Raw genomic sequence first — 20242 nt, 5'->3', positions numbered from 1 at the left:
CACCAGGCTGCCTCAAGAGCCTGCCTGTGCAAGAGAGCCCACAGAGCTCCATGGGAGCCCCCTTGCTGTAGCACAGGGCTGTGTGACTTTGCCTCTCCCTTCCCTCACTGGAATGATATCCCACGATACAGAGTTACTTATAAAGCCCCAGAAGGAGCTATCAGCACGTGTGTGCTCCTCTCCCAGCTCCACGGGAATTTCAGTTATAAACTCATAGTGCTGGGGATTGTTGAAGGTAGTTAACGGCACTAACTGTGAAAACTTTCGGAACAGAATAAAAATATTCTGAGTTGGAAAAGACCCACGAGAATCACCAAAGTCCAACTCCTAGCCCTGGCACAGGACAACCCCAAGAATCCCCCTGTGTGCCTGAACAAAAGGCAATAGGCCCAGAGACTAGGATATCAAATTGGAATTAAACAAACAAAATTTCTTTCTGCAAAAAACACCCACCTAAGAAGCCAGACACAAGTGCACACAGGTTGCTATTTTGACCTCTCCGCTGTCCTTCCTCAAAGCATCCAGTCCCTGTACTCACAGGGAGTACCCAGAGCCGCCCGTGAGGGGCTGTGCCCCCGTCCCTGCCGCTACCACCCCTCACGGGACACCCATCCCACGAACCTCCTACCCACGGGCATGGAGCAACGCCCCAGCCTCACCTTACGCTGCCTAGCGCTGCTTCATACTGCTTCACCCCGCCGGGAGAGGGACGGAGGGGCAGGGCGGAGCCCGGGCCGGCCCCGCCCGCCCTCAGGTGTGAGGATCTGCCCTTTTCCAAGATGGCGCCCGCGGCCGCCGTCAGGGAGCGCTCGCGAGCGCCCTTCCCTTACCAAAGATGGCGGCGAAGGGGGGCGGGGACCCGCGCCGCCGCTCCGCCGCCTCTCCCCAATCAGCGGCCGCCAACTCTCCCGTGGATGCGACGGCGCGGCCAATGGGAGCGGAGAGCGTGGCGGCCGGGCGGGGAGCGGGCCAATGGGGCGGCGGCGGGGGCAGCCGGTGTGGCGTGGTGGTGCCGGTGGTGCCGGTGCGGCGGGCGCTCCCGGGCGAGGCGGGATGCGGGCGGCCCACGGGCTTTGCGCGGCGCTGGCCCTGCTCCTGCTGCCGGCCGGTGGCCGAGCGCTGCGCGACGGGGACTGCGAGGGTGAGTGCGGCCGAGCCCGGCCCGCGGGCACGGCGGGGGGAGGCCGTTCCTCGCCGCCGTCTCCCGCAGTCTGGCCCCTCCGCCGGGTTGTGGGGCGGGACGCGGAGCAGCCTCGGGGCTGCGACAGCCCCGTGTGACAGCTCGGCCGCCGGGGCTGGGCCGGGCCGGCGGGAGCGCTGCCTCCAGCGGCAGGAAAAGTCTCCCAAGTCTGGCCAAGTGCGGACGGGCCTGGCCGGGCGCCGCTCTCAAGCGACCGGTGCCGGGGCGGTGCTCGAGGCTGTCCGGTGCCGGGGCGATTCGCCGGGCGGCCCGCGGGGCAGGCGGGGCGGGGCTTCCAGCCGTGCCCCGCGCCGGGGACGGGATCTCCCTTCCGAGGGTGCTGCACTCTGTCGGGAAGTTGCCGCTCCACGGGGTCAGCGGTAGTGTAGAGTCCCCAGGGGGGAAAAGGAGCGACAACTCCGGGAGAGCGGAGCGTGTCCAGGCCGGGAGATCAGCACTGGCGCAGCTCGGCACTGGCGGGGCAGCGCTCCCCGCCGCTGTCCCTGCCGGGTGACGGTGAGCAGGGCAGGCAGCGGGAGAACGCGAGTGAGGTTACTCAGCCGGGACTCCCCCTTAGTCATCCCAGAATTACGGAGTGCTCGGAGTCCTCTCAGTGCGCACAGCCAGGAGCCGCGAGCAGCTGATCCGAATCAAGTCGGGCCCTTTGTGTAGCACGGAAATACAAACGCCTCAGGGGTGGAACCTGTTGAGCTGCACAGCAAATTAAGCTGCTCCTGTGCAGTGAGCTGAACAGATTCCCCAAGTGAAGCAAGAAGAACTTGAGGTGGGGCTCTAGTAGCTGGCTGGGAGTTTGGGATACTAATATCCCTCCTCTGCAGTAAGATAGAATGAGGGAAGGGAACCCCGTAAATCAAAACTTCCAGCTGCTGTCGCAGCACTAGACTGGAAAGTTTCTGTCCTACTGTGGTGGCTGTCAGTGTCACTGCCTGCAAGATTTTCACTTCCCAGTAGCTTACAGTGGACATCAGTGTGTCTGTAACTGAGATAGATGGGTGGGAGGTAAATAAGAATGTGCTGTATCCATACAAAAAATGTTTTCCAAAATGGCCCATCTCATAATTAGTTCTAGTTCTCATATAATGAGAGTACATTTCTGCTCAGTTCTGTGAAGGCCATGCTCCATTTCCTGTCATGCCCAATTACTGTGCCATGCATTGTGTTCTGAGTTGAACACAAGTTGCTAATGACAATAATATTTTCCAGTCCCTTCCTGTTGGAGTAAACAAATCCCACAAAAGCCATAACTCATACCTGTTCCTTAGAGGCAGAATGGTTCCTGGCACTCATCTTGCATGGGAAGGTGTGAGAATCCCCAGGTGCTGAGCAGGAATTGGGGGGACTGAAGAGTGCTTGGTCCAGGTGATGCTGATATCCACAGATGAGTTGTGAGCAGCAGGATGACCAAAATCTGACACTCAGGGTGTCCCTGAGTCATCCCACAGGCTGTCTGCCCTCCTTCCCAGCCACACACGGGGCTGCTGCACCTTGGAGCACGTGTGGAGAGACTGCTGCCCAGGGAAGGAGCAATGACCCGTTTGTGCAGCCCTTCCCACAGGCAGGAACTGGGATCTGTCCTCTCAACTGCAGCTGCACTTGTGGGAGTTGCCTTGTGTCTAAGAGTCTTCCCTCTTTCCATCTGAAACTGCATCAGAAGCTTGTGGAAATGAAAGAAGGAGAAAGGTGCCACGGGGACATAGCATGGGATCACATTTCTTTTTCTCTTGGAAGTAATTTCAGCTGAAGCAGCCTGGTAATCAGTGATACCCTGTTACTGAGTCTCAGAGGATTATGTGCAGAGCTGGTTTTCAATCAGCACTGGGTTTCACACCCAGGTTCTTACAAGTTGCTTCCCAAAGCAGCAAGACAACTTTAAATGTACATTTCTGCATGGGAGTGTCCATCATATGACCCTGTGCTCACTCAGGACAATGTACAGAGACCCCTGGACACTGCCATGGATCTCATTTCTCAGATTGTCACAAACCCTCCAAAACCACCAGGGCATGTTGTTGATTCTCGTGTGCTCTGAATGACTTTCTGAACCATGGGTGAAGTTCAGAAAACTTCACTGTTTTCCAGTTATCCAAACTGTTATCCAAACCCCTGATTCCATTTCCCTACAAGTGTTCTCTAAGAGCGGCCATGAGATTGCTGCTCTGGCTGATAACTCCATCCATCTTCCCTTGCAGTGTGTGTCACATTCCTGGGAAGGTTCTACCAGAGTCTAAAGGACAATGACGTTGAATTCACACCTTCCAGTATTGAAAAGGAGCTCTTGAAATCCTGCAAAGAAGCCAAGGGCAAAGAGAATCGCCTGGTAAGTAGGGGGAGTCACTAATATTTCCCTTCTGCAAATGAGGGGAAACTGAGTTTGTATGATGTGGCTTCCCAAGGGCTGTTTTTGCTGGCTCTGTGGCCACAGTGGGTCCTGTATTTTTTATGAAATCTCTTTACCAAAAGATAAAATTTTTTATCTCAATCTCTTTGCCAAAAAAAGAAAGGGAAAAAACCACCACCCTGTCAACAGTGATTGGACTGGCTGGCATCTCACTGTTACTGAAGCAGTGGATATTACAAAGCTTTTGTTTGCTGTAGGGCTTCCCTGTCCCTTAAATGGTATTTGGGGTGCTATATAATCTGTTAAAATATTTATACTCTTCAGCTGTTTAGCTGAAAACTAAACAAAGGAAAACAAAATTGCCCTAACTAAAACCAGAGCCAATTTGTGAATGAAGAGGCCCAAGGAGAAGGCCTGAACTAACCTCAGAGAACTGCAGAGATACCATCTGACATGCAGAGGAGGAACACTTCAGAGAGACTCTTTGAAGAAGACTTTATTCCTAATCCTGTTCAATTTTTACAAAGTTAAGGAACAAGACCAGCCTCAGCAGCTGTAAAATCATTGCAATGGAAAACACCTGCTCAGTATTCTGGGCTCAGTTAGGCTCCTTTTGCCCAGCTCTGGCAGTCCCTTTGGGAGGTTCTCTAACAGTAAACATTCAGCTGCAAAACCAGATGAGGACAGGGACAGAAAACTCTGCTTTTAGAAGCTTTTTTTCCATGCATCCCCACTTCACTCTTTTCTTTCCTCTAGTGCTATTACATTGGGGCCACAAGTGATGCTGCCACCAAAATCATTAATGAGGTATCAAAGCCCATGAGTCACCACATCCCTGTGGAAAAGATCTGTGAGAAGCTAAAGAAGAAAGACAGTCAGATCTGTGAACTAAAATACGGTGAGTTGCCTGCACGAGAGGAAATGCCCATGATTTGCTGGGGTGTGGATGACTGGGGGTGAAGCAACATCCTAAAACCACTCAGTCCTGAGTTCTGTAGCCTAGTTAGGTTGCACAACCTGGGTTGCTCTCCATGAACATCCTAGAGAGTTCTATGTAGATGCTTAGGTAAGACTTCTAACCCTTCTTGGCTTCTGCAGGGACTCTGATCAGCCCTGGGATAACTAACTCCCAGGTGTAGCAGCACTGCTGTGCTCACATTGCTGTTTGGATTGTCGTGTTTGGGAGGGTGTGTGGCACAGCCTGTGCTGGCAGCAGGCAGGGGTGTCACTGTGGCAGGGCTCAGGTCCTTGGCTGAGCTCTGCAGTCCCAGCTGCGCTCCTGTTCCCAGCAGCAGGGTGATAAATGATGCTTTCTCACCTCCTCTGATGCCTCTCAGAGCATTCAGCTCTTTATTTCTCATCACCTTCCTTGTACCCTCATGTTCCTAGATGGCTTAGAAATGCCTCATTCTGCTTTCCCTTATAGCTGCCCTTAACACCCCTTGGAGACAGCCCCTTGGATTGGGGGTCTTTGTACTTTTCATTTCTCCTACTAAGGTCATATTGCTTCCTAAAAAGCTTTTTGTTGCTGTCACTTTCTTATCTTTCCCCTGAAATCACTCTGCTACATTTCTTTTATCCAGTGGAAAAGAAGTGTTGCTGCTCATGTAATAATGGGGCTTTCAGGGCTATTGTGGAACTCCTGCACAGAAACTGCAACCAAGCCTTCTGTCTTCTAATAATTTTTAGCATTAAGAGCCTTATCTGCTGTCAAAACCTAACTTAGACGTTCCTTCCACCCCTGGCACCTCTCTCCCTGTTGGGTTTTGGCTTCCTCGCCCACCTGGCATGTCTGAGTGCAGCTTTGCTCTCTCCACAGACAAACAGATCGACCTGAGCACCGTCGACCTGCGCAAGCTGCGCGTCAAGGAGCTGCGGCGGATCCTGGATGACTGGGGCGAGGTGTGCAAGGGCTGTGTCGAGAAGTACGACTTCATCCGCAGGATCCACGAACTGATGCCCAAGTACGCGCCGAGGGCGGCCGGCGCCCGGACAGACCTCTGAGGGCCGAGACCGTGGCGATGGATCCTGGGGCTCTGAGGGGCGAGACCGGGGCGATGGATCCTGGGGCTCTGAGGGGCGAGACCGGGCCTGTGAGGGGACTGTCAGGGGCCACCTCGAGGCTCTGAGGGGCGACGCCGGCCCCGCGCTTTGTACGGGACTTTCATTAAAGTTCGCCGGTGTGTACCGGGCGGAGCCGTGCCGTGTGACGTGATTGCGGGACACTCCCCCTGCGCCCCCCCGCACCCGCCGGGTTCCGACATCCCCCGTTCCCCCCCCGGATTCCGACATTCCCCGTCGTCCCCCCCCCGCCCTCGCTCCATCCGCGGAGCGGCCCCGCGCGCGCCCCCTCAGCCCGCCGAGGGGCGGGGCTTCGCCGCCCGCCCTGATTGGCCGCCCGGCCGTCGCGCGCGGGCGGCGGGAAGCGCCGTCTGACGTCACGGCCCCGTGACGCCGGCTTGCGGCGCGGCGCGCGCGGGGCGATGACGTAGGGCCCGCGCGGCGCGGCGGCCGGAGCCGCCTTCGCTCCCTTTTGTCCAAGATGGCGGCGGCCGCCGGAGGCGCCTCCTGAGCCGCGGGCCCGGCGCGATGAAGCGCGGCAGCGACCGCGACTCGAGCCCGCCGGGGGCCGCGGGCGGACGCGCGGCCGCCGCCGCCAAGCGGCCCCGCGACCGCGACCGCGAGAGCAGCAGCCGGCGCGGCCCGCACCGCAGCTCGGGCGCCTCCCGCAGCAGCCGGGACAAGTCCACGCCCGGCGGCGGCGGCGGAGGCGGCGGCGGCACCACCACCAGCAGCAGCGGCGGCGGAGGCGGCTCCAGCTCCCGCAGCCACCGCGGCGATGAACGCGCCGGCGGCGGCGGCGACTCGAACCACCGCCCGGCGGGGAGCGGCTCGGCCTCGGGCGCCCGCGGCGGCAGCCAGGCCGCCCCCTCGTCCTCCTCCTCCTCCTCGTCCCGGGCGCTCGGCGTGCCCAAGGCCAAGGCGCTGCCGGGCGCCGTGGTAGCCCCGTCGCTGCTGCTGGCCGGGCCGCCGCCGGGCGCCGCGCCCTCGCTGCTGCTGGCGCCGCTCGGGGGCTCGGCCGGGCTGGCCGGGGAGCCGCCCGGCTCCTGCGAGTACAAGACGCTGCTGGTGAGCGGGCTGAGCGCGGCCCTGCCCGACCAGCTGCTGGAGGACGGGCTGTTCCGCCTCTTCCAGCGCTTCGCGGGCGGGGGCGCCGGGGACATCAGTGTCAAGCTCTCCCACACGCCCGAGCTCGGCCGCGTCGCCTACGTGAACTTCCGACACCCCGGGGACGCCCGCGACGCCCGCCGGCACGCCCGGGCCCGGCAGCTGCTCCTCTACGACCGGCCGCTCAAGGTGGAGCCCGTGTACCTGCGCGGGGGCCGGCGCAGCCGCACGCCGCCCCCCGCGCCCTCCCCGGAGCCGCTGGGGTACCTGCCGCCCCTGCACAGCGCCTACCAATACAAGCAGCGCTCGCTGTCGCCGGTCACCAGCCCCTTGCTGCGGGAGCCGCGGCCCCGCCACGCAGCCGCTGCCGCCTTCGCGCTGGAAGCGGCCGCTATTGGGCTCTCCCGGGAGCGGGAGCGGGCCCTGGATTACTACGGGCTGTACGACGAGCGCGGCCGCCCGTACAGTTACCCCATCGTGGCCGAGGAAGATCTGATGCCAGAGGATGACCAGAGAGCCACCCGCAACCTCTTCATTGGCAACCTGGACCACAACGTGTCGGAGGTGGAGCTGAGGCGCGCCTTTGAGAAGTACGGCATCATCGAGGAGGTGGTGATCAAGCGCCCCGCACGCGGCCAGGGCGGTGCCTACGCTTTCCTCAAGTTCCAGAACTTGGACATGGCTCACCGGGCCAAGGTGGCCATGTCGGGCCGCGTTGTGGGCAGGAACCCCATCAAAATCGGCTACGGAAAAGCCAACCCCACCACCCGGCTGTGGGTGGGGGGCCTTGGCCCCAGCACTTCCCTGGCCGCCCTGGCCAGGGAGTTCGACCGCTTTGGCAGCATCAGGACTATTGACTACGTGAAGGGCGACAGCTTCGCTTACATCCAGTACGAGAGCCTGGACGCTGCCCAGGCCGCCTGCGCGCAGATGAGGGGCTTTCCCCTGGGCGGACCGGAGAGGAGGCTCCGAGTGGATTTTGCCAAAGCAGAAGAGACGAGATACCCGCAGCAGTACCAGCCCGCGCCGCTGCCCGTGCACTACGAGCTGCTGGCTGACGGGTACAGCCGGCACCGGAGCCTGGAGCAAGACTTGAGGGTGCGGGATAGGACTCCTCCGCACCTCCTGTACTCGGACAGAGACAGGAGCTTTGTGGAGGCGGACTGGGCCAGCCCTGCCAAAAACGCCGAACGCAGGAACAACCTGGAGAGCTACAGCCGGTCCGTGCGCAGCCGGAGCGGGGAGCGCTGGGGCAGCGACGGCGACCGCAGCGTGCCCAAACCGTGGGAAGAGAGGCGGAGACGCCGGAGTCTTTCCAGTGACCGCGGGAGGACTACTCACTCGCCTTACGAGGACAGAAGCAGGACAAAGGCCAGTGGGCCAGCTCTAGACCGCAGCCCTGACAGGGCTCGCAAGGAGAATCACACTACAGACCCCGGAGCCGAGAAGGAGCAGAGCAACTCCCTCCAGAACAATCGTCACGCGGCCGAGGAGAAACCCCACCGCGAGCCGGCCGATGCTCCCCAGCCCAAAAAAAGGGACAGCGAACGCAATCATCGAACTGGTGAATCGGAATCCAAAACTCACGAGGAGCCAAAATCTGAGACCAAAAAGCTAAAGAATTTATCAGAATATGCTCAGACACTGCAACTTGCTTGGAATGGGCTTCTTGTGCTAAAAAACAGCTGCTTCCCCACCTCTATGCACATCCTGGAGGGAGACCTGGGTGTCATCAACGGACTCCTCAAAGACCATTCATCCGGCGGGAAGTTGACGCAGCTCAAAATCGCTCAGAGACTTCGGCTGGACCAGCCCAAGCTGGATGAAGTCACCCGGCGCATCAAACAAGGCAGCCCCAACGGCTACGCCGTGCTCCTGGCCACCCAGTCCGCCCCGGCAGGGGCAGGGGCCGAGGGGACCTTCCCTGTGGTAGAGCCTGGCTTGCAGCGACGGCTTCTCAGGAATCTGGTCTCCTACTTGAAACAGAAGCAGGCTGCTGGGGTTATCAGCCTGCCCGTGGGAGGGGCAAAGGGCAGGGACAGCACAGGCATGCTTTACGCGTTCCCTCCTTGCGAGTTCTCTCAGCAGTACCTCCAGTCAGCACTAAGGACATTGGGGAAGTTAGAAGAAGAACATATGGTGATAGTTATAGTCAAAGACACTGCCTAGCCCACACTGTCTTTTCAAATTCCATGTTTTCTTTGTGTGTCACACAGCCCAGTTGTTTTTAAGGCTGATCATTTTGGTTAAGGCTCAAAACACCTTGACCAAAGTGGTAAGATTTTTAGTTTCTAATTAATTTTAATACCTATAATATCTATTAAAATTTTAAATAGAGCCCATTTTATTCGTTTTTAATATGTGACACTGTCCGCTGTTGTTCTGTATTTTTATTTTTTAACTGTATGAAAAGTTGTCAGTAAAGCCTTGTTCACTGATGGATTTCTAAACTTGTGCGGTATCCGAGTTCTTGTGGCCAGGAAGGAAGGGTGAGCTCCCTGTGCTGCAGGAGCAGCCAGGCCAGGCCAGGCCCCAGCCCAGTTCAGTTCTCAGATCCCAACCTTGAGCACCGCATTCATCTTTATGTGTCCTTCAAGGTGGGAGGGGAAGGGAGGTTCTTAGTGCTGTATCAAAGATTGAAAGGTTGGTTCTCTATTTTTTTTTGTCCTGTTTGCTTTTTATTTCAAAAATTTGAGTCTGGATGCTTTGCTGTTGAGTCTCTATTTGAGAATAGAAGCTTCCCAGGAAGCCAGCAACCAAGGAAGCAAATCCTGATCAAGAATAAAAGTGTTTTTCATTCACACCAAAAAATTAGTTGATACTTAGTAAAACGTTTGCTGCTGAGGAATGGATGCTGTATTCAAGTTGGTGAGGTTTGAGACCGCCTGGCATATGTCTCAGTCATAGAAGTTCTTGAATAAAACAAAGGTTTGACACATTATCAATTTTTACAAAAGGCAAAACAAGCAGAAGGAAAAAAAAGGTGATTTAAGGGGGAACCCCCTGGGGCCCATATTAGATGTGGACAAGCTAGGGGCACAAAGTTGTTTGGTGAGCTGGAGGTGCCCATTTGCAGTCAATCATGTTGTACTACCTGGAATCCTTTATTGAAGGATAAATGGCTAATTTTTTTTCCTAAGGTTTAAATTTGTTTGCAGGCTTACAAAAACACACAGAAACATGTCTGTCTGGCTGAGAATATCTTCTGTTACTACAGGTGACCTGTAACAGAGGAACCACTGGAGATCAAAATCTGAGCTCTCAAAGGGATGGATCTATCACCTTTGCTGTCTTTATGAGGTGGTTGGTTGGGAGCCAGACCCTTTGAGTGCTCAGCAGCATAAGGACGTGGTAACGAGTCCAAGCTGGAGTTAAAATCCACACTGTTCTGTTTGGGGATATTTTTATTTTTTAAAATGATGCCTGTAGATTTTAGGAGACTTACAGAAAATTGTGTGGGATTAAAAATGCTACGTTTTAAAGTTTCTTTAGATTTGCAGGTGGTTTTTTTGTCGTTGTTCTCTTAGTAAGCAAGTGAACAAATTCCTGGGAGATTTGTCTCGCACCAGTCTCTGTGACCCAGCAGCTCACTTGCTGAGGGTTGCCAAAAACCCTTCTAAAACTCCTCTCAGGTATGATTGGTGTCACAACCTACTAAGCAGGGAGCGTAACTCAGCCTAATGATGATGTTATTTTTCACTTTTTAACCCTGCAGGGACATCATCAGCTGATGATGGATTATTAATATCAACAAGTGTGGGTTGGTTTGTTGGGCTGGAGGGAGGGGTTGCCTTTCACTTGATGCATCTTCCATGAAGGCAGGGATCAAAGGGGAGCTGAATGCTCCACTGGGACAGCAGGGAGCTGGGGATGTGCTGTGGGAGCGAGGAGCAGCTCCAGTGCCCGAGCAGCCAGGCTGGCCCGGTTTCACACGGTTATAGGGACACCGACACGATTACAGGGACACCGACTCCGCCCTCCTGACCGGGTCCCCAGTGCTGCCCTAACGCAGACGGTGCCAAATGTCAGCAATTGTAACGGTTCGGTGTTATCTGAAACCAAGGGCTGGTAAATACCCCTGGGGGCCAGTCCTAGAGCGATTAGAGCCTTTTGTGGGAGTGTCCTGCCTTGGAGGTGTCCAGGCAGCTGGAGGCAGTGAGGTGGTGGCAGGACAAGTGCCCACCTGGCTGATGGTGGCAGGGAGGTGCAGCTCTTGGCATGGCCTTGTGTGTGCTATGGTGAGTGACTGTTAGGAAGGAGAAGGAAAAAAAAATCACTAAATTATAAAAGCTGCAACTGTTTGCTGACAAAGCCAAGGAACAGCCCAAAATCCCCCATCTCCCACTTTCCTTGTGAAATAAGTAAATAATAATGCAGGGTTGTTTAGAAGACAAAGGTTGGGTGAGATTTGAATGATGGGATTTTTCTTCCCAGAGAGGTGGCTGATGGTTTTAAGCATGGGAGACCAACAATCTCTCTCCTACCAAAATTAATAGTTGTAAATGAGAAGTTGGAAAGCTATGGAAAAAACACCTGGGAGAGAAGCAGCAGCATCAATGTGACACGATGACCTGAGCCTTCCCTGCTCCCCAGCAGGCAAGGGAGCCACACCACGGCTTTAACAGCCTGTGCCAAGGCCAAAGGCCCCATCCTGGACCTGTGTCCACCATCCCCTCCCTTCACAGATGCATCCAGGCTGATTCCAAGAGAAACAGGCCTGGAGAAGGGTTGGCAGTTACAGCAAAGTAACTCAGCATCTGGATCTTGCAGCATCAAAGACTTGGGCCCTGCACTGGGCTGGGCAGCAGTGCTGGGAGAAGGTGCAGGGGTGGGAGGCCTGGGCCCTCAGTGATGCTGGAAGGGGCTGGGTAAGGCAGTGCTGGGGGTTGGGTTTGGGTTTGGGAGGGTGGAGCCTTTCAGCGCAGTGCAGGGGGGCAGCAGGGTGATCATGGCAGGGTAATGGTGTCTGGCTCCTCGGGGTGATCTGAAGCTCAAAGCGGGCACAGGGTGTGAGGGGGTGGATGGGCTGGTCTGAGAGTGTTCCTGCTTAGCCTGAGGTACCCCATCTTTAGGCACCCATTCAGCAAACATTCTGTCTTACAAGGCCTCTTGAACAGCAGTTGCTGGCTGTCCTTCTTACTGAGACAGGGCTGAGAGCCCTGGAGGTGCTCTGAGCAGCGCTGAGGAGCCTCAGTGATTTCCCTCAGCTCCACTTGGTGAGGTTTGTACCCTGCTCTGCCAGCCTTGGCCTGGGGGAGGTTTTTGAAGCCCAGCCCTGCAGGGATGTGCTGCTCTCTGCCACGGTGCTGGCAGGGCATTCCCCAGGCTGTGCTCCATGGAAGGGTGCTGCAGGGCACCCTTGGGCCAGGCAGCTACTCGGGTCCTGTGCACTGGGGACCACACTGACAGGGGGGCACAGGCTGTGCTGGGCCTGTCTGCTCACACCGTGGGAGGAAACAGCACCTCCCTGCTCCCCTCTGCTGCAGAGGTAGGAGTATGTCTGAGCCAGCTGGCAGGACATTTAAATCTCCTTCCACCCCCTAAGCCAGGGTCTGTGACTGCTGCATAGAAGAAATACTGTATGGCACATCAGCCACGTGCTGTGCGTATTCCAGAAGATTATAGGATTCTTTCCAAGCAACATGCTTTTAAATAGATTAAATCGTGATGCCAGGGTGGCAGGTGATTTTCCAAATGCTGAGAATTCTCCCCATCCCAAGCAGCTGCAGAATTATGAAGGCCTGACAAAAACAAAATAATCCCTGCTAGTCCCCAGTTCTGAACTCTACTTTGCACCCAGGCTGGTGCAGTCACCTGTTCCCCAGAACTGCTCAGTGAGACCCCCAGAACTCAGGCAGTGGCATGGGGTGCAGGCAGCTTCCCCAGGTGTGTATTTAACTTCAGAGGAGCCAGGTCTGCCCAGGACAGGGGCAGGGGGGGCTGCTTCAGCAGTTTTGGGGGGTGGCCTGCAGGCCCACAGGGTGAGGCCCAAACCCACTCCTTTGGCTCTGCTCAGTGCAGCTGGGGCAGGTATGGGAGAGCAGGGAGGCTCATATACTCACAGCATCTCAGCTCCAAGTCAAATGCACACACAGGAGCTCCAGCCCAGGTGTTTTGGTTCTGTCTCACAAAACTGGCAAATGCCTCTGAAACAGCCAGGCCCAAACCAGCAACAGATGCAGTCAATTACAGCTGGGGTTTAATGCCAGAACAAGAGATGGACATCTGGCACTGCATCTCCCTGAGGGTAGTAGCTGAGTACATGCTTTATTTTTTCCTCCTCCTGAGCTGCACATATTCTATGGTGAAGTTGGGTGGGATGGTTTCTGATAAGGTAGAGGCTACTTCCACAGCTGTTGGGTGGCAGATCCAGTTTTCAATCCCCTCATTTAATCAGAATGCTGCTCCAATTGCTGGTCTTAAATGCTGTAGTAGTCACTTGTTCATCTTTATCAAATGTGTAGGGTACAATTATCCATTACAAGTTGCAGCAGAACCTTTCTTTTTAATTATTAACAAGCAGCCCAGGGTAAGTGCATTAAGTAGATGCAATGCTGGAGGGAAAAAAGCTATCCCTTCTTTCAGTTCAAAAGGATATCCTTCCTCTTCAAGCAGTGACTTTGAGCCTTAGCTGAAATGAGCAGTTCTTGGTGGAAAAGTGGTTGTAGTGTCAAGCAGTGAGAAGTCTCCAGTTCCCTGTTCTGCCTTAAACCCTATTCTGCAAGTGGCCAAAACAGAGAGAGGGTTAAAAGGTGAGTGGATGGGAATAAACAGCACAGCCATAGCCTTGGCCAGGCAAGCAGTGAGCCCATGCCCCTGCAGCTGAGCAGAGGCCCAAGCTGGGCAGTGGGTGCTGCTCTGGGAACTCAAACACTCCACTGCCATTTCTGCCTCCTGTTCTGAGGGCAGGGCCTCTTGTCACACCCCAACCTGATTTTCCCTGTGCCCTGACAGCCACAGGGCAGCCTGGGCAATGCCAAAGCACAGGAGGAAGCAGGTGCTGCTCCCAGCTCCTGGCACATCCTGGGAGATGTGGAATTCCCTGCCTGAGCTGCAGAGTGGATGCTCCAGAGCACCTCCCCACACAAGAACAGCCCAGCACCAGTGGCATCATCCAGCTCCCACTCAGTGTGGTGAGCATGCCACTGAGAATGCCAGGCTGTCAGGCCACCCAAGGGATCAGACTGGAACCCACAGCTGCTGTGCTATGGCCATGCTGCACTCCCAAATCCCCTTTTTGTTTACTTTGCCCTTCCTTACTGCAGAGAGGTTCCAGCTACACCTGACTGCTCTCAGCCAAGCCCTGCAGGCAGAAGGAGCACTGCGTTTGCATGGCTACAATTCACAGCCATAGACACAGACAGGATTTGTATTTAATTTTTTAATAAATACACTTTACATTAAAGAAAAAGGCCTTCAATTTGCAGTTTCCACACAGAGGGCAAGAGGAAAAAAAAAAAAAAGAAAAAAAAAAAACACAAAGAAAAAAATAAAGATTAAAAAACTTGAACCACAAAGGGTAGAGGGGAGAAAAAGGGCTCAAACTTCAATCCCAGATTCCCATGTCTTCAGGAATACCAGGCTCTGACTAGGCCCAGCCAGGATTTCAGCCTCCCACTATAGCTGGTACCACAGCACAAATTGACATTGGCAAACACCCCAGGAGCTCTTCCCTGGAGGACAAAAGCATCTGGAACACACTGGTGCATTAGCAGGTATAACACCTGTAGATCTTCTTTTTTAAAAATAAAATCATATTTAAAATAAAAATATTCTCACTCCTCAACGATATTAGAAACCATGATCCTCTTATTTCACTTAGTAGTTGCATAAATTTTCTTTTAATTTTAAACAATTTTTCTCCCCAAACCTACCCCATGGTACAAGGTACTACAGGAATACAAAGGTCTCCCCTCTTTACTAGAACACTTGCCTTTTTTTCTTTTTTTTTTTTTTTTTTTTTTATAAAACTATTTCTGTTCTTTAGGAAAGAACTTTATACAAAGAAAATATATTGTGAAATATCTTCAGAAGTTTCCTTGAAGAGTCATCTCAGCCTAAAATGAAAAATAAAAAAAAAAAAAAAAAGGCAGAGAGAAATGAGGCCTAGCCCCAGGTCTCTTTATTGAGACTTAGCCCCGAGCCTCGAAGCGACTCAAACCAACAGAGCGGATCGGCAGGAGATCCTCAGGCTCTCCAGGAAAGCAGGGCTGGGGTGCTCAGTCGCTTTCCAATTTGGTCTCTGGTCTCTCCTGTGGGGAGGGAGCATCTCCTCCTGCCCACACCCCGCCCCAGCCGCTGCTCACTCGTTCAGGGACAGGATGATGTCGTCCTCCAGGTCTGAGTTATCGGAGCTGTCGGCTGCAAAGGAGACACGTGGGTTATGCTGGGTTTGTGACATGGGAGATGGTCACCCCTGCCCTGCACCATCAGTGCTCTAAAGTGCTCAAATGCAGCCAGGAAATCTGCACCAGAGCCTTCCTTCCCTGCTTACAACAGAGGCTCAAGCAGAGCAGCTTTAGCAAGTGCAGTTCCTATGAGCTGGCAGGTTTTTCCCCAACAAGGTAGGGAGGACACCAGCAGAGCTGCCTGCACAACTTCCTGTGCACAAAAAAGGGCAACAGCTCTTCACACCAGGGGCTGGACAGATGTGGCAGTCGTTCCTCAAGCTGGACAGCTCCACCAGCCCAGCCCCTGTATGATGTGCACCAGGTAATTCCTTATGGAGTGAGCTGGACTCCAAAGGTGGAAGCAATCCACACACTCCCAGCTAGAACCTTCCTCTAGTAACTCAGAGGTTTCTGTAATGAATTTAACTACAGGTCACTTTCTAAAGGTGACCTGCAAATTGCACTGTTCCTGGTTTTTTTCATTGTGGTACAGAATGAAGACATGAAGGGATTTACCAGAAGCAGTCACACACACACACACTTGCTTTTTATCTTGAAACACAAGATCTCTCCTCCCTCGGCTCTGCAAGAGGGAAGTGGTAGCAGCTCTGGCAGCAAGAGGGCTCCTGCCTTACCTTAGAGGTGATGTTGGCTCCTTTTCTTATGCGAATTCATTGGATGCAGCAGATAACTGGGTGTTAAAAATAGTTTAAAAGAAAAAAAAAAAGACACCAAGACTTCCACTTAGCCATCTCAGAAATGGTGGATCTCTAAATGCCTGTTAAGGTAGAAAGACCTTCTGGAAGGTTCACCCCTTGTCAGATCCTTAGGGAAAAAAAATCACAGGCAAGCAGAGAGGGCACAAAGCCTTTCCCCAACCCTCCTCCTTGAAGATCAGCCAGCTGCCTTTCCACTGTGATCAGCAAGGGATGCTCCATCTCACCATCCACCAGACTGAGCCTAAGCTGAGGGGTCATCAGGGCTCCCAGAACAGCCACAGCCACATTGGGGAGTTAGAAAACACCAGCCAGTGCTGCAGCAGCTACACTTACACAGCAAGAGGGAAAGAAGCATAAGCAAGATAAAAATCCAGAAACCTTTGAGAAGCAAAGCTGAAAAAGTTGGAGTTCTATGGGGGGGGTTTGCTGGTTTGTTTTTTTTTTTAACTCAGAGGAAAGCTTTGAGAAAGGATCTCCTCACTATTCCCCAGTTCACCACACAACCTTCCAGTTCTGAGCTCTGTAAGTAAAGCTGACTGCAGTTAACTGCTTGGTATAATTAGTTTGCACAGACCTGCCTGGAAGTTGCCATTTTGGATTATGGAAGAAAAGAGGAATCAGAATCAATTCAGTCAGGCTGCTGGTGAGAATTCTATATATTTCTCCCATCCTATATCACATACACATTTCAAAAATTACATCCACCTGGCCCAGGAAGAAGCTCTTCAAAGTCCTGCACAATGCGTGAACTGGTTTGACAAACAGATCTAATGTCCCCAAGGTGGTAACAAAGGGGAGGAAGACAAATTCAGGTTCTCCATGGATTATTTTAAAAAAGGAATTAGAACCTCTTCTAAAGCACAAGAGACCAATGCTACTCACTCCTCTATTTCAATTGCTCTCTGAATTATTTTGCTTTGGCAACACTCACTGTATGTTATGGAGGTTCACTCACAATACAGCAAGAATCTGCAGCAGGGAACACTCTAAATGCACCCCATGCCAGTACTCTCTACACTGGCAGTGCCATTACAACTTTTAATTCTGGAACAAGCATAAGCAAAAGAAAAATTTAATTGCTCTTTTCTGGGTGGGAAACAAAAAGAAGTCAGATTAAGTCACAGAAAAGCTGCCACAGAACCCCACTCATCAAACCCATCAAGGGCCAGCCTGGCAGAGCTGCACTTCCTGCTCTGAGTTCCTGAAATTGCTGCTAAGCAACCCAACAGCCACAGGATGGGCTGGCTGCAGCTCCACAGCCATACAGATCCAAGGTCTGCTCAAGTAGCTCTATCTATAAATGAGGTACAGATGTGGCCACTTCATAACAGTGCTCTGCAGAGCACGCCTGAAATTTCTGTCAAGTAGCCCCTGGTTTGTTCCACGAAGAGTTATTGAGATGGCCTGAACATCCTGGCCAGGCTGCCCCTTGGACAATTGAAGGTACAGCACACCAGGTGCTCTCTGAAGAGCTTTTGGCTCTGCATTCCCTGAGGAAAAACAAGTGGAGTTGTGTCACAAAGATCCTGTCCACTACTAGGACAGAAGTTCCCTGTAACCCCAAAATGTTGCACTGCAAGATGCCATTAATGACTGAGCTGTGCAAATATCTTATATGGCCCTACAGTATAAACCCATTTCCTTCTAGAGAACAGCAGAGTGACCCCACAGAATAACTCTGGCAACCTCATGTGGCCATGTCCTTAAAAATGACTGAGCTACATTGCCACAGAAGACATGGATGAGCCTGCCAGCCACATCACTGCCCCAGAGGGGCCTGGCATGCTTCATCCGCCAGCTCACTGCCATGGAACAGTGATGTGAGAGCTGAGATGGGAATCAATCTATCACTGCAGGACTTCAAACACCTTGCACACTGTCATTACTCACCCTTGCCAACCTTTTAACTTAAGGTAACAATATTATGTCCATTTTTACAGCTTGAAAATTAAAAATAACTAAGTGGTTTGGTTGCACATACTCAAAAAATGTGCTGCAAAAGAGGGAAAAGAATCTGATGTCACAAATCCCAAGCCTTATGCTATCCTACTCACCTTTCTTGTGAAGCATTCTTCCAAACTTTATTGCTACATTAAAAGTTCAGACCTTTCTATGCACACATACATACACACACACTTTGTATTTTCAAATCACTGTATTTGCAGAATGCCCAAAAAAGAGAACTATTTAAATTGTATCCCAAAAGTTTTGTTAGCTTCAGAACAGTCTAAAGGAAGTGAAGTCAAGAAATGCCATGTTGGCTTTGCACTTTAGGTAATTACAAAAGAGAAAGAACAGCACCAAGGATCAAAAGTGCTTCTCTGTCCTTACAGGCTCACAAGAGGCACAGAGGACAGGTGAGGTAAGAGTTAAACCTGTGTCCCCTTGTTGAAGGGCAGGACAGGCAAGCAATCATACCAAGCTTCTTCACACAGAGTTCTCACACATACACACACCTGGGAGCACCTGAAGAAAGCAGATACCTCCTTTCCCAGAATGCACAGTTGGTCTCTCACAGAACAGCTGTTTTTATCAGCAGATTACTAAGAGATGCCCCAGGTGAACAAGGTGATGATGGCCTGTCACTCATACCAGCCAGGGACAAGTCAGTTAAGTCATTTCAGGGGGAATTTAGATGTTACCTCTTTGTCAGGACCTTAAGCAGTGGACAAGGTCACCAAGGCGGCCACACACTTACTATCTCCAAGAATCAGCTCAACTTCCTCATCAGCATCAGAATCTTCATCTTCTCCCTCATCTCCCTCTTCCAGGAGGTTGGCAATCTCCTCATCATCGGAGGGAGAAAAGTCATTTTCTCCATCCTCACCAGCATTCTCATTGTTCTCGTCCTCCTCCAGCTCAGCCTCCAGCAGCTGGTCTGTATCTAGCTCATCAAGGTCATCTGTGTCATCATCATCTTCATCATCATCTTCTTCTTCTTGCTCCTCTTCCTCCTATACAGACAGCAAAAATAGTCCATTGCAGACATTAAGATAAATGTAAAATGGAATAACGGGAACTAAAGAAAACCCATAGTTTTCACTTCTCCCCACATCCAGCCATCAGACATGATAAACACTCTCCCATCACCCATCTAAGCACTCTCTCCAAAGCTTCAGAATACCACACATGCCAGATCACCTGCAGGCCTGCAAAATCTCAACTGCAAAATGCTGGTGCAAACAGGTACCATTGGCTCAACCTCCTCTCCAGGACTGGCCACCAACACATGGCACCACAATGCACCATTGAGAAGGACATGCAGTAAGACCTGTTAATCCATGGCTTTGTTGCTAGTCTTGTGCAAACTGCTTTAAGTTTCAGCAGAACCAAATGCTCCATTTGACACCAAACCACATGCACCATCAGTCTCTGTCACTGCCATTTAGATGAGGTATAAAATGTAGGAAAAATACTTTTAGCCTAAGCCAGTCCCTGAATCACTCAGCTTCAGATGACAGACCTGTTTAAGGCAGCTCAGGAGCCACATCTTTGGTATTTACCTGTGAATCAAGATCTTTATCAAATCAGAATTTGCCTTCAGTAAAGCAACTGAATTCCTCATTGTACAGGCAAAATCCAGAAATCTGTGTGTAGTGGATGAGACTGAGTGGGAAGGAGCTGTAACAGTTCCACCCTTCTCCCAGACAAACTGCCATCACAAGCCAAGCTCCAGAGTGTTCCAGGGCTGAAAGAAAAGCTTCAATCCACCTGCACCTCTCCTCAGCCACAGCCTGTTTCTCTAACAGAATGTTCTCAGCTCATTCAGTCCTAATTGCCCCTTTGTTTTGGGAGGCGACACATTTTGAAAATTAGGAAGCAATTAAGATCGATATCTAACAACCCACTTCAAGGGTTCCTTTGGTCCTCAAGCTCACCACACTCCCACTGTTTAGACTGCTGCATTTTCAGATCCAAAGGGACAGAGGAAAGTCCTCTACTGCCATCTCCCCAACCTACTTTTGCTTCAGTCAGTGCTATAAAAAACCACCACACCCACACAAATCCAACATCTGTCACGGGCAAAAGTAAATTGTATTGTTTCCTCACTTGCAAAAGGCAGCCAAGTCTTCACTGCTGACCAGAAGTGCCATGTTCTTAAATGCAGATTACAGCACAACAGCAATGGTTTGCTACATACAGTTTCCTTTATGAAAGAGTTTATATTAAATATAAAATTAAAACCAACCTCTTTTGAAGTCTGTGCTTATTTTAAGAAATTACAACTTTACTTTGAGTTAATGAGTCCTCAGATAAACAGATTAATTGTATACACACTGGGAGAGGAAACATCTTACTTGCAGTTCAGTTTTATGCAGTGCCATACTGGGTATAAATTTCCCATAACACACACTGAATTGAGTATAAAAGCTTTGCATTAATAATTTGTATTTCTTTTTGTTCTATGCAGTATCTGCACAGAGAC

The 20242-nt window shown here is 52.2% G+C and overlaps 3 protein-coding genes across 4 annotated transcripts in view; 2 read left to right on the top strand and 1 right to left on the bottom strand.

Annotated features, from left to right (window-relative positions):
- The first annotated feature begins 1035 nt into the window (after positions 1 to 1035).
- Positions 1036 to 5731, top strand: MANF (mesencephalic astrocyte derived neurotrophic factor). Its single transcript, XM_063164490.1, has 4 exons — positions 1036 to 1141; positions 3391 to 3518; positions 4296 to 4437; positions 5359 to 5731. Exons 1-4 carry the CDS (start codon positions 1054 to 1056, stop codon positions 5541 to 5543), a joined length of 543 nt encoding a protein of 180 aa, XP_063020560.1. The 5' UTR covers positions 1036 to 1053; the 3' UTR covers positions 5544 to 5731.
- A 397-nt stretch (positions 5732 to 6128) lies between these two features.
- Positions 6129 to 10189, top strand: RBM15B (RNA binding motif protein 15B). The gene has a single exon (XM_063164489.1). The coding sequence runs from the start codon at positions 6129 to 6131 to the stop codon at positions 8874 to 8876; it is 2748 nt and encodes a 915-aa protein (XP_063020559.1). The 3' UTR covers positions 8877 to 10189.
- A 3884-nt stretch (positions 10190 to 14073) lies between these two features.
- The window catches only part of DCAF1 (DDB1 and CUL4 associated factor 1), a 49553-nt gene continuing 43384 nt past the window's right edge, over positions 14074 to 20242 (bottom strand). The window contains exons 23-25 of one of the 2 annotated variants that reach the window (XM_063164488.1): positions 18515 to 18770; positions 15733 to 15788; positions 14930 to 15068 (exon numbers count right to left, since the gene is read on the bottom strand). In XM_063164488.1, the coding sequence (XP_063020558.1) occupies positions 15769 to 15788; positions 18515 to 18770 (276 nt within the window). In that variant the 3' untranslated portion in view covers positions 14930 to 15068; positions 15733 to 15768. Of the gene's footprint in view, positions 15069 to 15732; positions 15789 to 18514; positions 18771 to 20242 lie in introns of both variants that reach the window. The other variant, XM_063164483.1, reaches the window with a different exon arrangement.

The sequence above is a fragment of the Melospiza melodia genome, chromosome 10 (genome assembly GCF_035770615.1).
Source record: "Melospiza melodia melodia isolate bMelMel2 chromosome 10, bMelMel2.pri, whole genome shotgun sequence".
In the NCBI taxonomy this organism is placed as follows: Eukaryota; Metazoa; Chordata; class Aves; order Passeriformes; family Passerellidae; genus Melospiza; species Melospiza melodia.
This window is presented reverse-complemented; position numbering and strand designations above follow the sequence as displayed.